The 15,895-nt window shown below is 40.5% G+C and overlaps 1 protein-coding gene across 1 annotated transcript in view; it reads right to left on the bottom strand.

Moving 5' to 3' along the window:
* YAF2 (YY1 associated factor 2) overlaps nt 1-15,491 on the bottom strand; it is a 28,058-nt gene extending 12,567 nt beyond the window's left edge. Inside the window, exons 1-2 of the mRNA XM_052789372.1 lie at nt 15,172-15,491; nt 14,863-14,988 (exon numbers count right to left, since the gene is read on the bottom strand). Coding sequence (XP_052645332.1) covers nt 14,863-14,988; nt 15,172-15,197 — 152 coding nt within the window. The 5' untranslated portion in view covers nt 15,198-15,491. The remainder of the gene's footprint in view (nt 1-14,862; nt 14,989-15,171) is intronic.
* Between the last annotated feature and the right edge of the window lie 404 nt (nt 15,492-15,895).

The following is a 15,895-nucleotide window of genomic DNA, read 5'->3' as shown; positions in this document are numbered from 1 at the left end:
AAATTTAATTCTTGTGACATGAGGTGGACTGAAAGTCTTTAGTTGTCTGTATTTTGTAGTGCATTGCCACTGGAAATAAGAGTAATCCCTGATAAAGGAGGACAGACCTTGGAATTAATTCAATTTAGTCATCTCCTTATAGCTTCAGCCTTTATGCAGAAAATAACAGGATGGGAGCCATTTCCAATGACAATTTTTTAAAGTGTGCTACCCATTTGCTAACAGCAAACGTATTTTACTTCAGACAAGTCAATACATTCTTGGAAAATTCATAGCATAATTTTTAGTACTGCATCTTGAATACAGGCCTACATTTCGGATATCTGTACTTAGAAATGCATGCTGTTGTGTTACTCAGTATTCTGTATCGCTCCTTTGCTTCTTGATTTTTGTATTTTATCATATATTCCTCACCTCCGGACAACACAAACAAAGCCAACCTCATGATGATTATGACTGTCTCTTCATCTAAATCATATCAAATCTTACCATTAGATACCTCATCAAATAGTTTTGTAAATATCCCTTCCTAAGTATCACTTGGCTGGATAATTTCGCAAAGCTGTTAAAAGACTTTCGTACATTGGCTAGTCTGGAATTCTGCAAAACTACATTAAAAACAACTGAAACAGTTTAAAACACTTCCACGAGTGTTTTCAGAATGCATTTGCAAGACAGTATGAGACCTGATGTGTCAGCTCACCAAGAAAAACCACACATGCTCATTCCACAGAGCTGTGCATCTAATAAGCCTACAGACCACCCTGCTCAACACTTCTCGGAACTGTCACCAAAACTGAAAAGACAAACTCCTGTAAAGCTAATATCAGAATAAATACTTGTTCATTTTTCCTTAAATAATTCCACTTCAAGTAATTCAATTAACAATATGCCATTGTGAACTAAACAAAACTACTGGAAGAAATAAGGTTAGGTTTAACCAAACCATAATAAAAATCTTGTTTTGCTGATGCTTGTATCATACAGATCTTTTAAAAGTCTAAACAGAGTATTCTGTTAAGTGCATTAAAATCTTGTTGAGAACAAAGTTGAATCATTCAAATCCTACTCTATTCTTTCATAACTAGACTGGATCATTTCCCAATACAAATGTACAGGCTTTAAATATCTTATAATTTATTTGAAGATCATTTTCCACTCACGTCTATCCTAAATATTAATGTCTCAAGAAGCTAATAGAAATCTGATATCCACAGTAATACTCTAATCTCCATTGTTCTAGTTCACAGTCATTACTGAAATCTCAAGAAAAGCTTATCTTTGCATACTTTCAACTTCATCATCATATTCTTGCTAGTCCCTACTCAAATCTCCTTCACCACATGTCCCCATTTCTCTAACTACTAAGGTCCACATTTTCAAATATATCTTAACACAGTAATTAGAGCAATTAATTGGAAAAAAAAAGTTGTTCCTAATCTCCAAAGCAAGTAGATGTACACAGGGAGTCAGCTGGAAAGATGCGTGATTTTACAGTAAACGGCTTTTTAAACAAACATACAAAAAGAAGGAGATGAAAAAGCGGTTTTAGGTAGAAGATTTCCTAAGTGAAAGACTACTCCTGTAACACGTATTATTAGAACAATATCTTCACTTAGGTATGAATGTTTTGAGCAATTCTTATGGCATTTATTTCAGTAACTTTTACAAGGTACAGCTATAGTTAAATATTATAGCAATATTATAGTATGATACACTTTCTGCATGTTTTCAAAAAGACATTAATTATGCAAAGTTCTAACTGTAACTTTGTAATAAGAGCTTAGACAGCTTTTTACTCTGAAGATCACAGTACAGGTTACAACCAGCAGCTTTGGAATGTGACTTTTCCATGATGGACTGATGATGTAGATTTAGATGCCAGAAGGTCTAAATGGCTCCAGAATGAAATATATATTTAAAATTCAGTTTCTGTAACAAGTAACACAGTACCTTGAACTAGAAGTTACTAAGAAGTAAATAAACTTTCCTCCCACCCACTAGTCAATTCTTTTTAATAGTTATATCCCTCCCCCCACCCTCATATACTGATAACAAGTTACTTTACAAATATCAAGTAATTAACATTCCCACTTCCTCAGACGTGTTTTCTCTCTTTTTCAGAAGTCTTTCTGCAAAACAGGCTACAATGACGCTAGTGATTTTTGCATCTATGCACCTTCCAGAGTTTCTTTTCCCTCCACTGTAACTGGCTTTAATAATAGCAAATGTAAGCAACTTCAACTAAACAGAGGGAAAAATTAAACATATACACAGCTACCCCAGACTTCCTTGTTTTAAGCTGACCTCTGCCTGTAAAGATCTTAACTTCAAAGAGACTGCTTTTTTTTTTTAAAGACTAGGAATCCATGAAAAATGTTAGAATGCCAAGGCCTATATTTATATAGACATTGCAGTGGTGTTGACAGCTTTAAAAAAAATAAATGGAACCAAATTTAATTTAGCATCATAATCTTGTTATCATGGCTTACAAATGCACAGGTGAAGAATTTCCTAAGGGTCAAGAAATTTCTACTTAAGTTCTTTATAATATAGAAAGAAATCAGTAGAACCGAGACACACATACACGCATTAAGTCATCGGAATAACTGTCCTCATGTAATACTGCAGACAGTCAACAGTCAATCTGACACACAGTGAATGGCAGAATCTTATTAAACTTCAACTGAGAAGGCAAAAGTTTAAGCCTTACATTTTAGGCCATTCATTCCAGTTTATGCACAAATCTGTATCGTTAAAGTGCAAGTTTGTGCAATCTGGCTGTACAGAAGCCAAGAAAAAAGTTCCCTGTGTTTACATTACCAATTTGCCTATCTTTTTTACTGATCTTTCTTTGTGCCTCAAGAAGACAGTGAATTTTTCAAGTGCTAGTTTAACAGTAAACATTTAAAGCATGAAATATTTTCAAACTTCAGTAGTGGAGGACTATTTTTGTCAAATGCAAAACACTCATTCCCAAATAATTAGAGAGAATTGTCACGTGTTTCTATACCCAAAACAGCTTTTAATATATCCTTCCACGTATGTGCAGATTAGTAGCTACAATGTTTTGAGACTATTTTCTTCTATCAGGCAATTTTTCAACTAACGTAACATTTTATTTTTTCTAGATTTGATACATAAGCAAAATATACTTTTTTAAAATCACATTTATCTCTTAATGGACTATCACATCTACTCCACAAGCTCTTTGTGCAGCACCTTATGCAACAAGAGCTTCTAGGTTCTGCCAGAATACCAAGGAAACAATATTCCAGAATAAAGGAAACTGCTTTTTCAACTTCACTAAAAACCCAGCACGAACACTTGTTCCACTACCATTGCTGATTTTTGTGATCAAGCGCAACCAGAGCACAACTTACCTCCTAATACCAAAGAAAGAAAAAAGAAAAAAAAAAAAAAAAAAAGATTCATTTCTGCATAAGCACATCAGTGGTATTATTTAAAGCAAACAGTAAATTATCAGGAACATTGTGTATACTAAGTAATATTGCAAACACTGTGGCAAATTAGATCTTGCAAATTGTGGTCTACCCAGAAGCTAGCAGTTCATGTAATGATGCCAATCCTGATTTTTAGCAGTTGAAATCACATTATGAAAAGCAAAAAATATTTCCTATTACCCATTCTTGTAATGCAAGTGCAATAGTTGCTAGCAATTAACTTAAATATCACTAGCAGGAGAAGCAGTCTTTGGATTCTGACACAGATCAGCTCACCCTCCCTCAGTCGTCAGTGCTCTATTAAGCTATCAGATTAAACTGCGTTTAGCTTGCCATGTCACATGAATATGCTCACACTAATCACCACACAAAGCCATCTTGAGAGAAACTAGTCTTTATTTCTACATGGAAGCAGTTAATGATTAAATGCATCTTCAACATCGATAATTTATGTTGTTATCCAAAATTATTTTTTCTCATTACCATCGCTTCTGTCATATCCTAGGCATTACAATTCCTCCACAAATAATACAACTGACTAATTATGACAGTGCAAACAATGGAGCTAGTGGTCTGTATGGGAAAACATAATATAGACCCATTCGCATATTGCAGAGTAACAATGCAATTCCTACACATCCTACGTATATTTGATCTCTAACTTTCAGCCAGCTCTGATTTCCAGTGCTTTCATATTCCTAGCTGTTTTACAGCATGAATAATTTACTTGGAATTCATCCATTCAGTGCATTTCTAGCAATTCTGTCTTTCAATAAAAGCTGATTCAATTAGAATAGACTTACAAGACCCATATGGTTTTATCAGTCACTGTATAAATGTGCAGAAAACTACCCCTTGAGGCAGTGTCCCTATTTAATCATTCCCTTAAAGGGAATGCCCTATTTTCCAGATGACATTTAACAGATGAGGCCACCAAGCCTCCTGAAGACAACTGGTACACTGCACAACAGTCTGCCCTAAGAAGAAATATCCATATCAGGACCTTTAGAAAGCCGAAATTCATCTTCACGGATAGTTTTTAAAGCAGCCATCAAATGTTACTTTTCCAACAACCAGTTTTAAGGCTTCAACCTCTCTCGCACACTGTTACTAGAAATTCTTCCCCACATGCCACAAACTGTGGTTCACCGATGCTCAGCGTGACAGCTATATTGAAAATATCCTGTTTGAGAAACAGAATATGGGTATCAACCAATTTATGTTTCCTAGATGACAATGTGCTACATATGAGCAGGGGTCAGAAAGCTCAATTTCCTTAACAACATCCCCTGAGGAGGCAGTATTTGGGAGTCTGCAGAGAAGGCAGCGGTTACAGTCTTTTAGACCCCTAGATCCTTGGGATTCATGGGGAAGTGACCTCTCCCAACTTCCAATCCCACAAAGGATTGGATCCTTCAGGCTGCTCCTCTGTCCCCTTCCTGTAGAAACTGTGATGCTTCTTGCACCTATGCAAAAAAACACACGCAAAACATGAGGTTCATACTGATGCAGCAGCACAGTTATTGTTGCACAAAACAGGGTGAAAACTTGGCACAGCTAGTTTTGTGACCAAACAGGAAGGAACTTGCTTCTGACCTATCTTACTTGTTCTGCACTGCAGGTGTGATCTTCCCAGAAGGATGCAGAATTCTAGAAACTTCTTCCATTCAGAGCCAGCTTCACAAAGATGTCCACCTTAAGTGGGGGAAAAGATTACACGCTTTCCCTAAAAAATCAAGTCTCCATAACGCTCTTCAGAAAAGATGTATATTAATAGAAAAAGATGCCACATAATCATCAGCCCTCACCTTTCCTTTTTCTGTTCTTATTCAATTACAGAACTTCTAATTCATGACCCTAATCACAGAATTCAATGATATCTGTAAGGAACACCTTCCCTTTCACTGAATGTGTCAAACCAACTTTTTTCAGCTTTTAGAGTTAGGAACCCTATTTTTAAAGTAAATTTTAAAACCCCCACTCATTCACACATTTTTTTCTACCAAGCACTGTCATTTGAACTGTGCAGTTCAGATAAAGTACATTCAAGTATTATGGAAAAGTTTAAAGATAAGTCCCAAACTTCCAGTAAGTTAGAATGGGAAAATTTTCAATTGTTCATTTCCTCCCCATCCCCCAACTCCTAAGAAAACAAGAAAAGACTTGTAGCAGACATCAAGGTCATGTCTTGTAGTCTTCAATCTGACTTCTGATGGAAAGCTTGCCAGCCAAAAGCCTACCAACAACATTCTGCAGCTGAACTCTCCAAGTTCAAGCCTGCTCTACATCAACGTACCACATACCAGTGGAATGCACTTCAGAGAGAACAGACAATCCTCAGGATCTCTCTGTCCTACTTAAACCAGGATAAGCTACTGCATGAAAGCATAAAAAATGAACACTTAATATTTTGTTCCACTAGCCTACTTTGAAAGTGTTTTGTAGATGACTGTATCAGCCAACAAGAGAAGACATCATTTGATAGCGAGAAAATTTTCTGCAAAGCACACTGTCCTAACCTGACTTTCAAGATGAAACACACAGACCCTTCTGTCAAGTTTTAAACAGGAACAGGCATAATGGGCTGTCACAACAACAGTAAAGGAAAAATTGTTATAAAAAGTCATGGGGCAGAAGATGCAACTTCTCATCACTCTACAGGTGATACAAGAGCTGTCTTCTTACCAGCTAGACTCCTCTTTTAAAATACTTAATCTTACTGTAGGTGTTTATTGAAATCCCAGTAGCTTCTAGTCCAGGACAGCTAATAATTTTCCCTAGAAAAGACACAGTGAGCAAGAATACCACTGGTGGCACTAAAACCAAAGATGACATTTTCACTTAAAAAAAACAAAAAAAAACCCCAAAACCCAACAGCTAAAGACATCGAAACATGCACTACTTATGCCCCAAAGGAAAGTACGTCATCATGGAAATAGAAAGAAAGAAGTATACCCATTATCAAACACAGAAAGAAAGCAAATACCAGATGGCATAAAGGCTTCTTTGCGTCAGTCACCACACAAAAGTTTAATTCCATATAAGCAAATTAAAAAAGGGGATATGAGTACCAGTTAGAATAAGAAACAGACTGGGCTACTGAATGTTATATGGCAGTCAACAGCATCTAGTGAAATTCACCCGTGGAAACAAATTGTTTAGAGAACCACAGCAAGATGGAAGAAGTCATCAAGTACTGCAGAAAAGAAAAGGGAAAAAAAGAAAAGAGAAATCACAAGATGGGCAAATAAAAATGCAGGAAGTAGTAGATGACTCAGCCTAAGTCAAATTTCAGAAAGATACTAGAAACTATTTAACAATTGGGAGCATTAAAGGATAAAGCCAATTGGCTTGACACAGTCTAGTTTCTCTCTCTAATGAACTAATTGTCCTAGTGCCTAGGAGAAAAGCAATGCATGTTCCAAGTCTTGACTTGGGTGGGATGCAATCAAAAATACATTCTCCCACTCAAGCTAGACTATGACTGGGACAAAATTGTGCAGAATGGAGTTCAAATTTAGGGTTTGTTTGTTTTTAATAGTTCTCAACCACCAGCTGTAGATGTAGGATAGCATTTATAGTGAGGTTCTACAGGTATACTATTTAATATTCTTAATCATGCTCTGGACAAAGGAACAGAACGAGCAAACGGCACCAGGCTGAAAGGTGGTGAGAACTATCTGCCAAGACCATCCTGAGTTAAGATGACTCAAAAATGAAAATGATGAAATCCAAGAAAGAGAGCATGAAGCACCACAGGCCCCACAACTGCATAAAAAAATCCCTACTTAAGTAACAATGGGACACACAAGGACACCAGACTGTACTAGATCAAGTAGACTGCAAGGTACAGAGAAGCCAACATCCTGATACTATTGCACAAGAGGAGAAACCTCAACCAGGGAAGTACCAACATCAGACATCATAATTTAGCAGGATTCTGGAAAGGCATAGCCCCACTAAACCTTACACTAGAAATGACTCGGCCGAAGAGTCAACAATAAAGAATCACGATATAAACTGAACAACACTCACCTATGAGAAAGGGCTGCTGAAATATTGTTTCTGTAAGAAAGACTTAGAGAGAGAAAATGGATGAACATGGAAACCATAACCCAATAACCAAGGAAGTACTAACACAGAGGGTAACTCACTGGGGACAGGGGCAGTATAAATCAATTTATCTTACTGAACAGAAAGGTTAGATATCTGGAAAAACATCAAGGGTAAAAAGCACTACAAATAGGCTGTCTAAAGGGATTACAGTCTCCTTCACTGGAGACTTGTTAGAACAAAGATCATGTTAAAAGTTGCCCAGGTTTACTGATGCTCTTTCAGTATGGGAGAGTGTCTAACTCTCTGGAAGACCTTTTCCATCCCAAGTTCCCAGGGCAACATGGATAAGCCAAATGAGACATGTTAGCCTCCTTAGAACCATCCCTATAATGAGCCCAAATGTATTCAAAGCTTTTACTGCTTTAGTAACTGTGGAAAACAAATGCTAACCTATTTTGCTTGGCTTTGCTACAATTCAGCTGAACAAGCCATTCTTAACTGGCAGAACCTACCTCTGACCCTGCATTGCCCATTAACAAAGCTGGCCTTCTAGAGAGCATATCTCCTAAATCCATGATCAGATCCAAGATCTTGGAAACAGAGGGCTAAGAAGTTTTTCTTCCTGTTCAGCAGCTCTGACATCATTAGTTATCATAGGAGGGGAAGAGAGAAAGTTTATAGAAAGCGATAGGTTTCTTTCTGCTCTGTGTTTGTTTCTTTAATTGTATAAGGTATATACACATAGAAGGCCAAGTCACAATGACAGCTACCTAAATTTCTGGCCCAAGGTGACTGCTGACATAACTACTATTTTCAATATGATGCAAAAAGAAACAACTAAACTAGGTTTAAATCAACTATCAAAGTTGGATCAAACAGGCCCTACCAGGTCTTAGCCCAATATCAAATGAAATACCATTTGTTTTGTTCTGGGGAGACTGCATTAAAAAAGGGAAGGAAAAAAAAAAAAAGCCCAAGCTGTAACAGACATCAGGAAAGAGTTAGAGAAACAAACCCAAACAAACATCAAAAGAAAAATACCAAACTCGCACTTAAAAAAAGAAAAGGAACACTTCTTCATGAGCTGTTTAGAGTAACGGATTAAAATATGCAAGGTTCAAACCCACAGAGATTTAACAACAGAATTAACCTTAAAAAAACAAAACAAAACAACCACCCCCCCCCCCCCAAAACAACTACTTATGTAGTCTCTCTAATATATAAACTTTATCTTCTCTTGATTGGCTGCCCATTGCATTCTCTGTTGCCTATACAAGCTATGCCTATCAACAGCACCTAACAGAGCTACCCCAATCAATAAAAAATTACTTCATTGTTTTATATGGAAAAACAAAACCTCATTCAAGTTGATGTGTGCAAAATTCTTTAGTTTCACTATATTTTTCAGGGAAAAGAATTCCTAAATAAATTCCTAAATACTTCCAAAGGTTACTTTAAAAAACTTTTTCTAAAAATAAGACTGGAAGTCCAGAATGACTAGATTACCTGATGGCTATCTGCAGAGCAAAAGAGAACTATTTATTCATACTTCTCTTCATAATTTAATATTTAAGCTAAAACATAAAAGTTGCAATACAGAGCCTGGTAAAATATGGATTATATATGACTTTTCCACTCACTTAATTCCTGCAAATATTTCCTTCTCCAAGTAACCAAGTAAGTAACCAACAGCTCTTCAGTCTGTTAAGCTTGATTCAGTCATGTATTTGTAAAATCAGCATGACAGGTGATTCTTCCTCTTTTTCTCCTTCACAACCTTCCCCCTGAGACACTCATGCGCATGTGCGCACACAGAGGCTGCATACTGGAAGGCAGAAGAGAGTATCCTTAACAAGCTGTTGTAAAACAGACATGTTAAACCAGATATACAAGATAAGTACCAACTCTCTGTCCTGAGCAGTACTGCATTTCAACAGAAAAACAAATACCAGATTTGGTTAAATGTAACTGATTTGTGCTTATAAACATCCAGATGGTACATGACTAAACAAATTGCACATATTTTCTGAAGAAAAATGACCTTGATATCCAAGTTAAAAAAGTAAAACATTTTATTTATGCTTCTCAAAGCATAAAACAAACTCATGACAGCTTCAAGTGGAGACCTGTATCTCATATTTAGGAGGTTGTCAGACATGCTTATAAAATACATGCACATATTAAATGGCCACAGTCTCAGGCACAATCAAGGGGCACAGACCAAATATCAAGCAAACGTACAAAGATGGCATTCCAGTTCCTTATACCTCAGACTCTTCTGTCTGGTATGATTTAAAACTGGCTTTACATACCTTAGGCTGGGAGAAAAGGAACAATTCAGTAATGGAGATCAATAGAGCACAGGACACGGAAGCCATGCCCCCATTCACCTGGTTACATATCTCTCTACTTCAGCAGTACAGGATGTTAAGAGGTATAGATCCCGAATCCACAGAAATTCATCCTGACCTGAGAAGCCAGAAGAACCTGGCTAGAAGTTTCAGGGGCTATTTTATGTAAATGACATTGCGTATAGCAGCTCACCCAACATGTATATCAGAGAATACCTTAAGAAAAAAAACCTCAAAACCCAAAACACCACCACCTCCCCCCCCTAAACTTCACAAAAGTCACTTGAACCTGTTTTATCCCCTTATTCTCTCTCCTTCTTTCCCCCTGCCAAAAGAAAAATACCGTGGGCTTGAATAGCGTGCATTGAGTCTCACAGATTCGTAGGTAACATGAAGTTTTTACTGAATTCAAAGCAAGCAATAAAAGTAGTTCTAAAAATTAAAATTAAATAAAACCATAACAAGCATAAAGTAGGTACATCTTTGTGCAACAAACCTTCTATTATTAGCTAAGAGAATATTATTAGTGAAAATACCCTTTGGAATTCTGCCCTTTTTCCCAATTTTAAAAAAATCACAGGATGCTATTGACTCTGGAAAGGGGAAATTGATCACGTATCCCTGCCGCCCTTTTTTCCTTTATTTACACAGCAGAATATCATGCCAAGCATTTCAAAGTTTAAAAAGCCAGATTTGCAGTTCCTCCTGTAGCTCACACTACACTTCCCTGGCTGCTCATCCTTCACACTGAATGGAGAAGCGGTTTGTCACAGCATGCAGAAAAGAATGGGATCCTGCAACTAGAGACCAGACCAGACCACAACACGCATGCATAAAAACCACATGAAGAAAAGCAAAGTGACAGGCAATTTTAAATCTGGATGCTGTCACTAACTGAGTAACAAGAGCATTAATATGATCTGAGGAAGATGGAGCAGAGAGGTGATGGAGCAGTAACACAGCCTCCTAGAAGACAGAAGAGAGTAGCAAACGTACATCCCTTTAGAGAGAATGCTAGCCCTCTTGTGTACTTCTTCCCAGCAACACTGGAACTCTTAATCTTCAGCTTTACAACATGTCTAAATTACAATGACTAACCGTGTTAGCTGGCAAGAAAAAGAAAAAAAAAAAAAACCACAAACAAAAACCAAACACCTATTCAAGGACAGACAAACTGGGAGCAAATACTTTCTGCAGTAAGGTCTGTCCAAGGATCTAGCCCAATTCTTGAAGGTCAACCAGGATTGGTGTACTCCTGATTCAAGATAGTGCCATGAAGAGCAGAAGGAAAGAAAGAAAAGAAATGGTAGCGTGCCCACAGAGGCAACTTTCTTTTGGCAAAGCAGTAATTGTCAGAGTCAGAACAAATTCAGCAACCCCACTATAACCTCCCCAGGAGCCAAGTAATTCCCTTCTGGGTTGTCAGCATATCATCGTTGCCACTGTTGCTTTTACAGTGATGCCAGTCTGGGCTTTTTCAGCGTTCCAGCAATTTCTTTACTTTGCTGTACAACACGAGTGATAGAGGGGGAATGATGATTTTCAAGCGTTTATGTCTCAGCAAAACTTAAACAATTTCATGGGGCAAGGAAATCAAACCACTTATTTAGCCTAAGGGCTCTTCCTCTTGCCAAACTTCAATGGCTTTTGCAAACAATAGAGCTTCTCAAAGAGATCATACAATTTCTTTATAATGGAAACTATTAGGCAACCTAAATATAGAGTTCGTTAGCAGTTCCCTCTATAACACAGTACGTTAGGGTTCTGTTCAGCATTCCTTACTCATGGTTCTAATGAACTTCAGCAGGAGATTTGTCCAAGTAAGGAATGATTATTACAGCCCTAGGTTCCTTACATTTATACAACATCTTTCATCTAGAAAGATTTCAAAATGTTTCAAAGGTTACATATAGAAAATTACTATATTCAGTACAGTCTCCTATCAAGAGGAACATAGTAATTTCTCAGTACCCAGGCAACAATACAGAACAATTTAGGTTAGAAAGTAAATAAGAAAGCCGCGTCTACAGGGAAAATTTAGATCCTCAGTGACATTACCACATTAAAGTCTGGCAACGGTTCTACAGTGAAAGGTACAGGGATTTCCAACTGGCAGATAGGATCTTAGTTTTACATCTGACTCAGGGCACATCTAACCGGCACCACGCTGGGGCACTCCTTTAGTACCAACCCAAAGAAAAGAGTGCCACCTTGGGAATGAGTTACACCACTTCCTGCAGCATCCAGGACTTCTCTTGGACATCTCCCATCCAAGCACAGCCCAGTTTAACCATTCAAGGTGATACTGTGGTGGACAAAGTTAATTTAACCCCATGATCCAATCTGCTTTGAAAATTTAGTCTAGAAGTATATTAAAATATAAAAGTCATAAGAATTATTTCCACTAATCTTAACAATTCCACCAGTTGTTAAAGATCATAATCCATGTCTAGCCTCTGGCATAAAAGATAACTCTTTCAGAGAGAAGAAATTATTCAACAGTGAAAACACCCACAAACCCTACCCCACACCTGAAAATATTTCCGTAACGTTAATTGTACATGATTAGTATAAAAAAATACAACTGTTTTAATCAACTTTCCATCTAATTTCCAGTGGCCTTCAAAAGCACTAAACTTGACTATGATTGCCTGTTTTTCTATCTGCAAATCTGGTCGCATTTAGTGAATTTTAACATGCAGAAGCAGACATTAAACTGTCCACCACAAAGAAACAGGTTTCTCTGAACTAAAAAAAACCCAGTGCTTTACAACGCCTTATAGACAAAGCTCTCATCAGTAAAAAAACACAGTAGACATTTTGAAGTAAGAACCATTACACACTAAGAACTGAGCTGAGACATCAACTTAATCTAACACTAAGCTTCAAAATGGAAGACAAAAAAAAAAAAAAAAAGCCATTCACAGTGTCATCAAAACACCATAGTATTGTTATTCTGACCAACACTGATGAAAAACATTTTGTTGTATAGGCAGTACCAGCAAATGTTTTAACAAGGCCTCAATTTGGTCTCCTGGACTCCAGCTCCTTAAAAAAAAAAAAGAAAATTCCATCCAAATGGCCTTTTGTGTCTCTCTGGCACCCTCATGATTCCCTCCATAGACACAAAGGTCTACTTACTAGTTCAAATCTAATTTCAGAATGGGGGCCTAAAACCTCAACCTGTATTTATCTCATGCCATGTGTAAATCCTGGACTTTGCAAACATGAGAAAATGCAACCCATTTAAATCTTATGGGAAAAAGAAACCCATAAACCTACTCAGCTACACATTGTATCAGAGTTTAAGCAGAGAAGCAAAAATCAATGTACCAACTAAAGCTCTGCATACCAGATCACTGTGGTGGAGAAACTGGAAACAAACAAACAAAACAAAGAAAAAGGCATTTTGTTGCTAAAATATTAAAAAATTATGAATTATTCAAGTGGGGAAAAAAGAAGGCAATGATAATATTGGTTTCCCAGGACTGTTTATTTTTTCCACAATTTTTTTTTTTTAGTTTGGTTTGTTTTTTTGTTTGGGGGGTTTTTTTGGTGTGGTTTTTTTTTTTTAAGTTTTAGTGCTTTTATCCAACTGAGTTTCCAATGCAACAAAACATAATGTTAAACTGACTTTGTCTATCTAACTAACCGGAGGTTAAAGAGGCTTAATTCATGCTGTTTTAAAGATTTTGCATTTGTTACTTCAGCGGTATTATTTTGCTGAATATTACTGATCTGTACATATCTATCTGTGATATAAACATAATGCCATTGTTGTAACTGGAAACTATGCTATATGTGACAGATGCAACTCTTTTCAGCGCATGTACCTCACTGATTTCCTTGATTAAAAAAAAATTTAAAAATCAACTAGTATTCAAAACTGAAGTTATGAGAAGTCCTTTCAACATTCATTCCGGTTTTTGGAAGTCTAGGAAATCAACACCAGAAATAAAGATGAACCTTTTTCGCCAAGTAATTGGACTCAGCCTTTGCACTTACAATTTCAAACATGTAACGTTTGTTGCAAGTCACATTCAGCACTGCTTTGACCTATATCTAGAATGTAATTGCTGCTTTTGATAGGATTGCAACTTTCATTGCTACTTAAACTTCTCTTGCCGGCAGGATTAACCCATAGGTACGATAACCGTAACAAAGGATTCTTTAGCAATATTCTCTTCAGTTAGCACGCAACGGCTACAAGCGTGCTCCCATTCGTTTTATAAAAAGCCTCTGTTCCCCAAGCACGCACGTTTAGGCCACAATACTGAAAAACACCGGCAAACACAGGAACCAGGTAATCCACCGCAAGCTTTCCGACGGCTGCACAGAGAAAAGGTCCTCCTGGGAAGTCACGGATAGGCAGGGTGGCACTTCCATACGGCGCAATTCAGCTAATCAACAATTCCTCCCCTAAACAGCGAAGGGTTATTACCCACCCCTACAGCCCCCAGAAACCTGGACGGTGATGTTCAGTGACGAAAAGCGAATTAAAAAAATAATAATAAAAAAAAGGGGGGAGGTATTTATGAGGCAAAGTTAAACTCGGAGAAAAAAATGAGTTTAAAAGAAAAAAAAAACACAACAAAAAACACCACCACTAAAGGGCGAGTGTCTTAGCAGGCACGCCCCAGGGGAAGGCTCTTCTTCACGCGAAGGGCACGGCCTCTCCGGGGTTAGGCTGTGCGGGCAATTATGCCCTTCTTGGTATTTATTATTTCTGTTTCCTCACACACACAGACGGGCTTGGGTCACGTTGACCGGGGAGCCCCGGGCCGGGGGGGTGGGGTGGTGCTGATCCAGGTAAACGTGACCCGATTCCTGTCACAGCCGCCCTCCCTCCCTCCCTCACACCGCGGGGCGGCGGGAAGCCGCCCAACGGCTCTCCCCCCTCCTCCCAGCACCCGATTCCTGTCACTGCCGCCCTTCCTCACACCCCGGGGCGGCGGGAGGCCGCCCAACGCCTCCGCCTGCCGCCGACCCACCGTGTGGAGGTGCCCTTCCTCACGTCGCACATCATGCACTTGAAGGCCTCGGCGCTGTTGCGGAAGGTGCAGACGCTGCAGTCCCAGTAGCCCTCGTCCGAGGAGGGTTTCGGCTGCCGCTTCGGCCTGCGGAGACACACGAGCGCCAGGGGCAACACCGGGCGCGACGCCCTCACCCTGCCGCCTTACCCCCACCCCCTTCCCCGGGGGCGCCCCGCCGGCCGCCATCGCCGCCGGCTCCGCGCACCCGGCCGCCACGGAAAGGGCCCGGGGAAAGGCAGAAGGAGGAGGAGGAGGCGCTGCCCCTACCTGGTCGGGCTCTTCTTGTCTCCCATGCCGGCTCCAGACGCGTCCCCGGTGCGGCCCTTTGTGTGTGTTTGTCAATAAGGAGGGAGCGCGGGGGGTCTCTCGGCTCTAACGGGGATCCGAGGAGGAGGAGGAGCCGCCGCCGCAACCTCCAGCTGTCGGGGAAACTCCTGCCGCTGCCGCCGCTGCCCCCTCCTCCCTCACGCGTGCCCGTTCGTCCGTCCCCCTTAGCCGCCAACCAGCGGCCGCCCGCAGGCCGCGGCGGCGCCCGGCGGGCCGCGCACGGCGGCAGGTTCGCAACCGCCGGCGGCGGCGGCTCGGGAGCTGCGAGCCGGGAGGCGGCAGCGGCGGGGCCGGGGCGCCGCGGGGGCTGCTGGGGGCGGTGGGAGAGGCGGAGCGGGGCGGGCCCGGCGCTGAGGCGGAGAAGGAGGAGGAGGAGGAAGGGGGGGGCGGCCCCGGCTGGCGTCCGGGCGCCCTTGGCCATTGTCCCGCCGGGGAGCGGGGAACGGGGAACGGGCAGCCCCGGGGTAGGCCGGGCGGGCCGAGCGGCCGCGGCGGCCTCGGCGGGTGGGGAGGAGCTGCCCCGCCGTAGTTTCCCCGGCCGGGAGGAGCTCGGCGGGCGCCGGGGCCCGTTTCGGAGGCCGCGGTCTGAGGGAAGGCCGCGAGGAAGCCGGCGGCCCCCGCTGACTCAGCCCTCTCGGGCGGTGGGCGGCGAGGGTAGAGCCGC

The sequence above is a fragment of the Harpia harpyja genome, chromosome 6 (genome assembly GCF_026419915.1).
Source record: "Harpia harpyja isolate bHarHar1 chromosome 6, bHarHar1 primary haplotype, whole genome shotgun sequence".
Lineage (NCBI taxonomy): Eukaryota > Metazoa > Chordata > Aves > Accipitriformes > Accipitridae > Harpia > Harpia harpyja.
The sequence above is the reverse complement of the archived record's forward strand: the minus strand, read 5'-3'. Positions and strand labels throughout refer to the sequence as shown.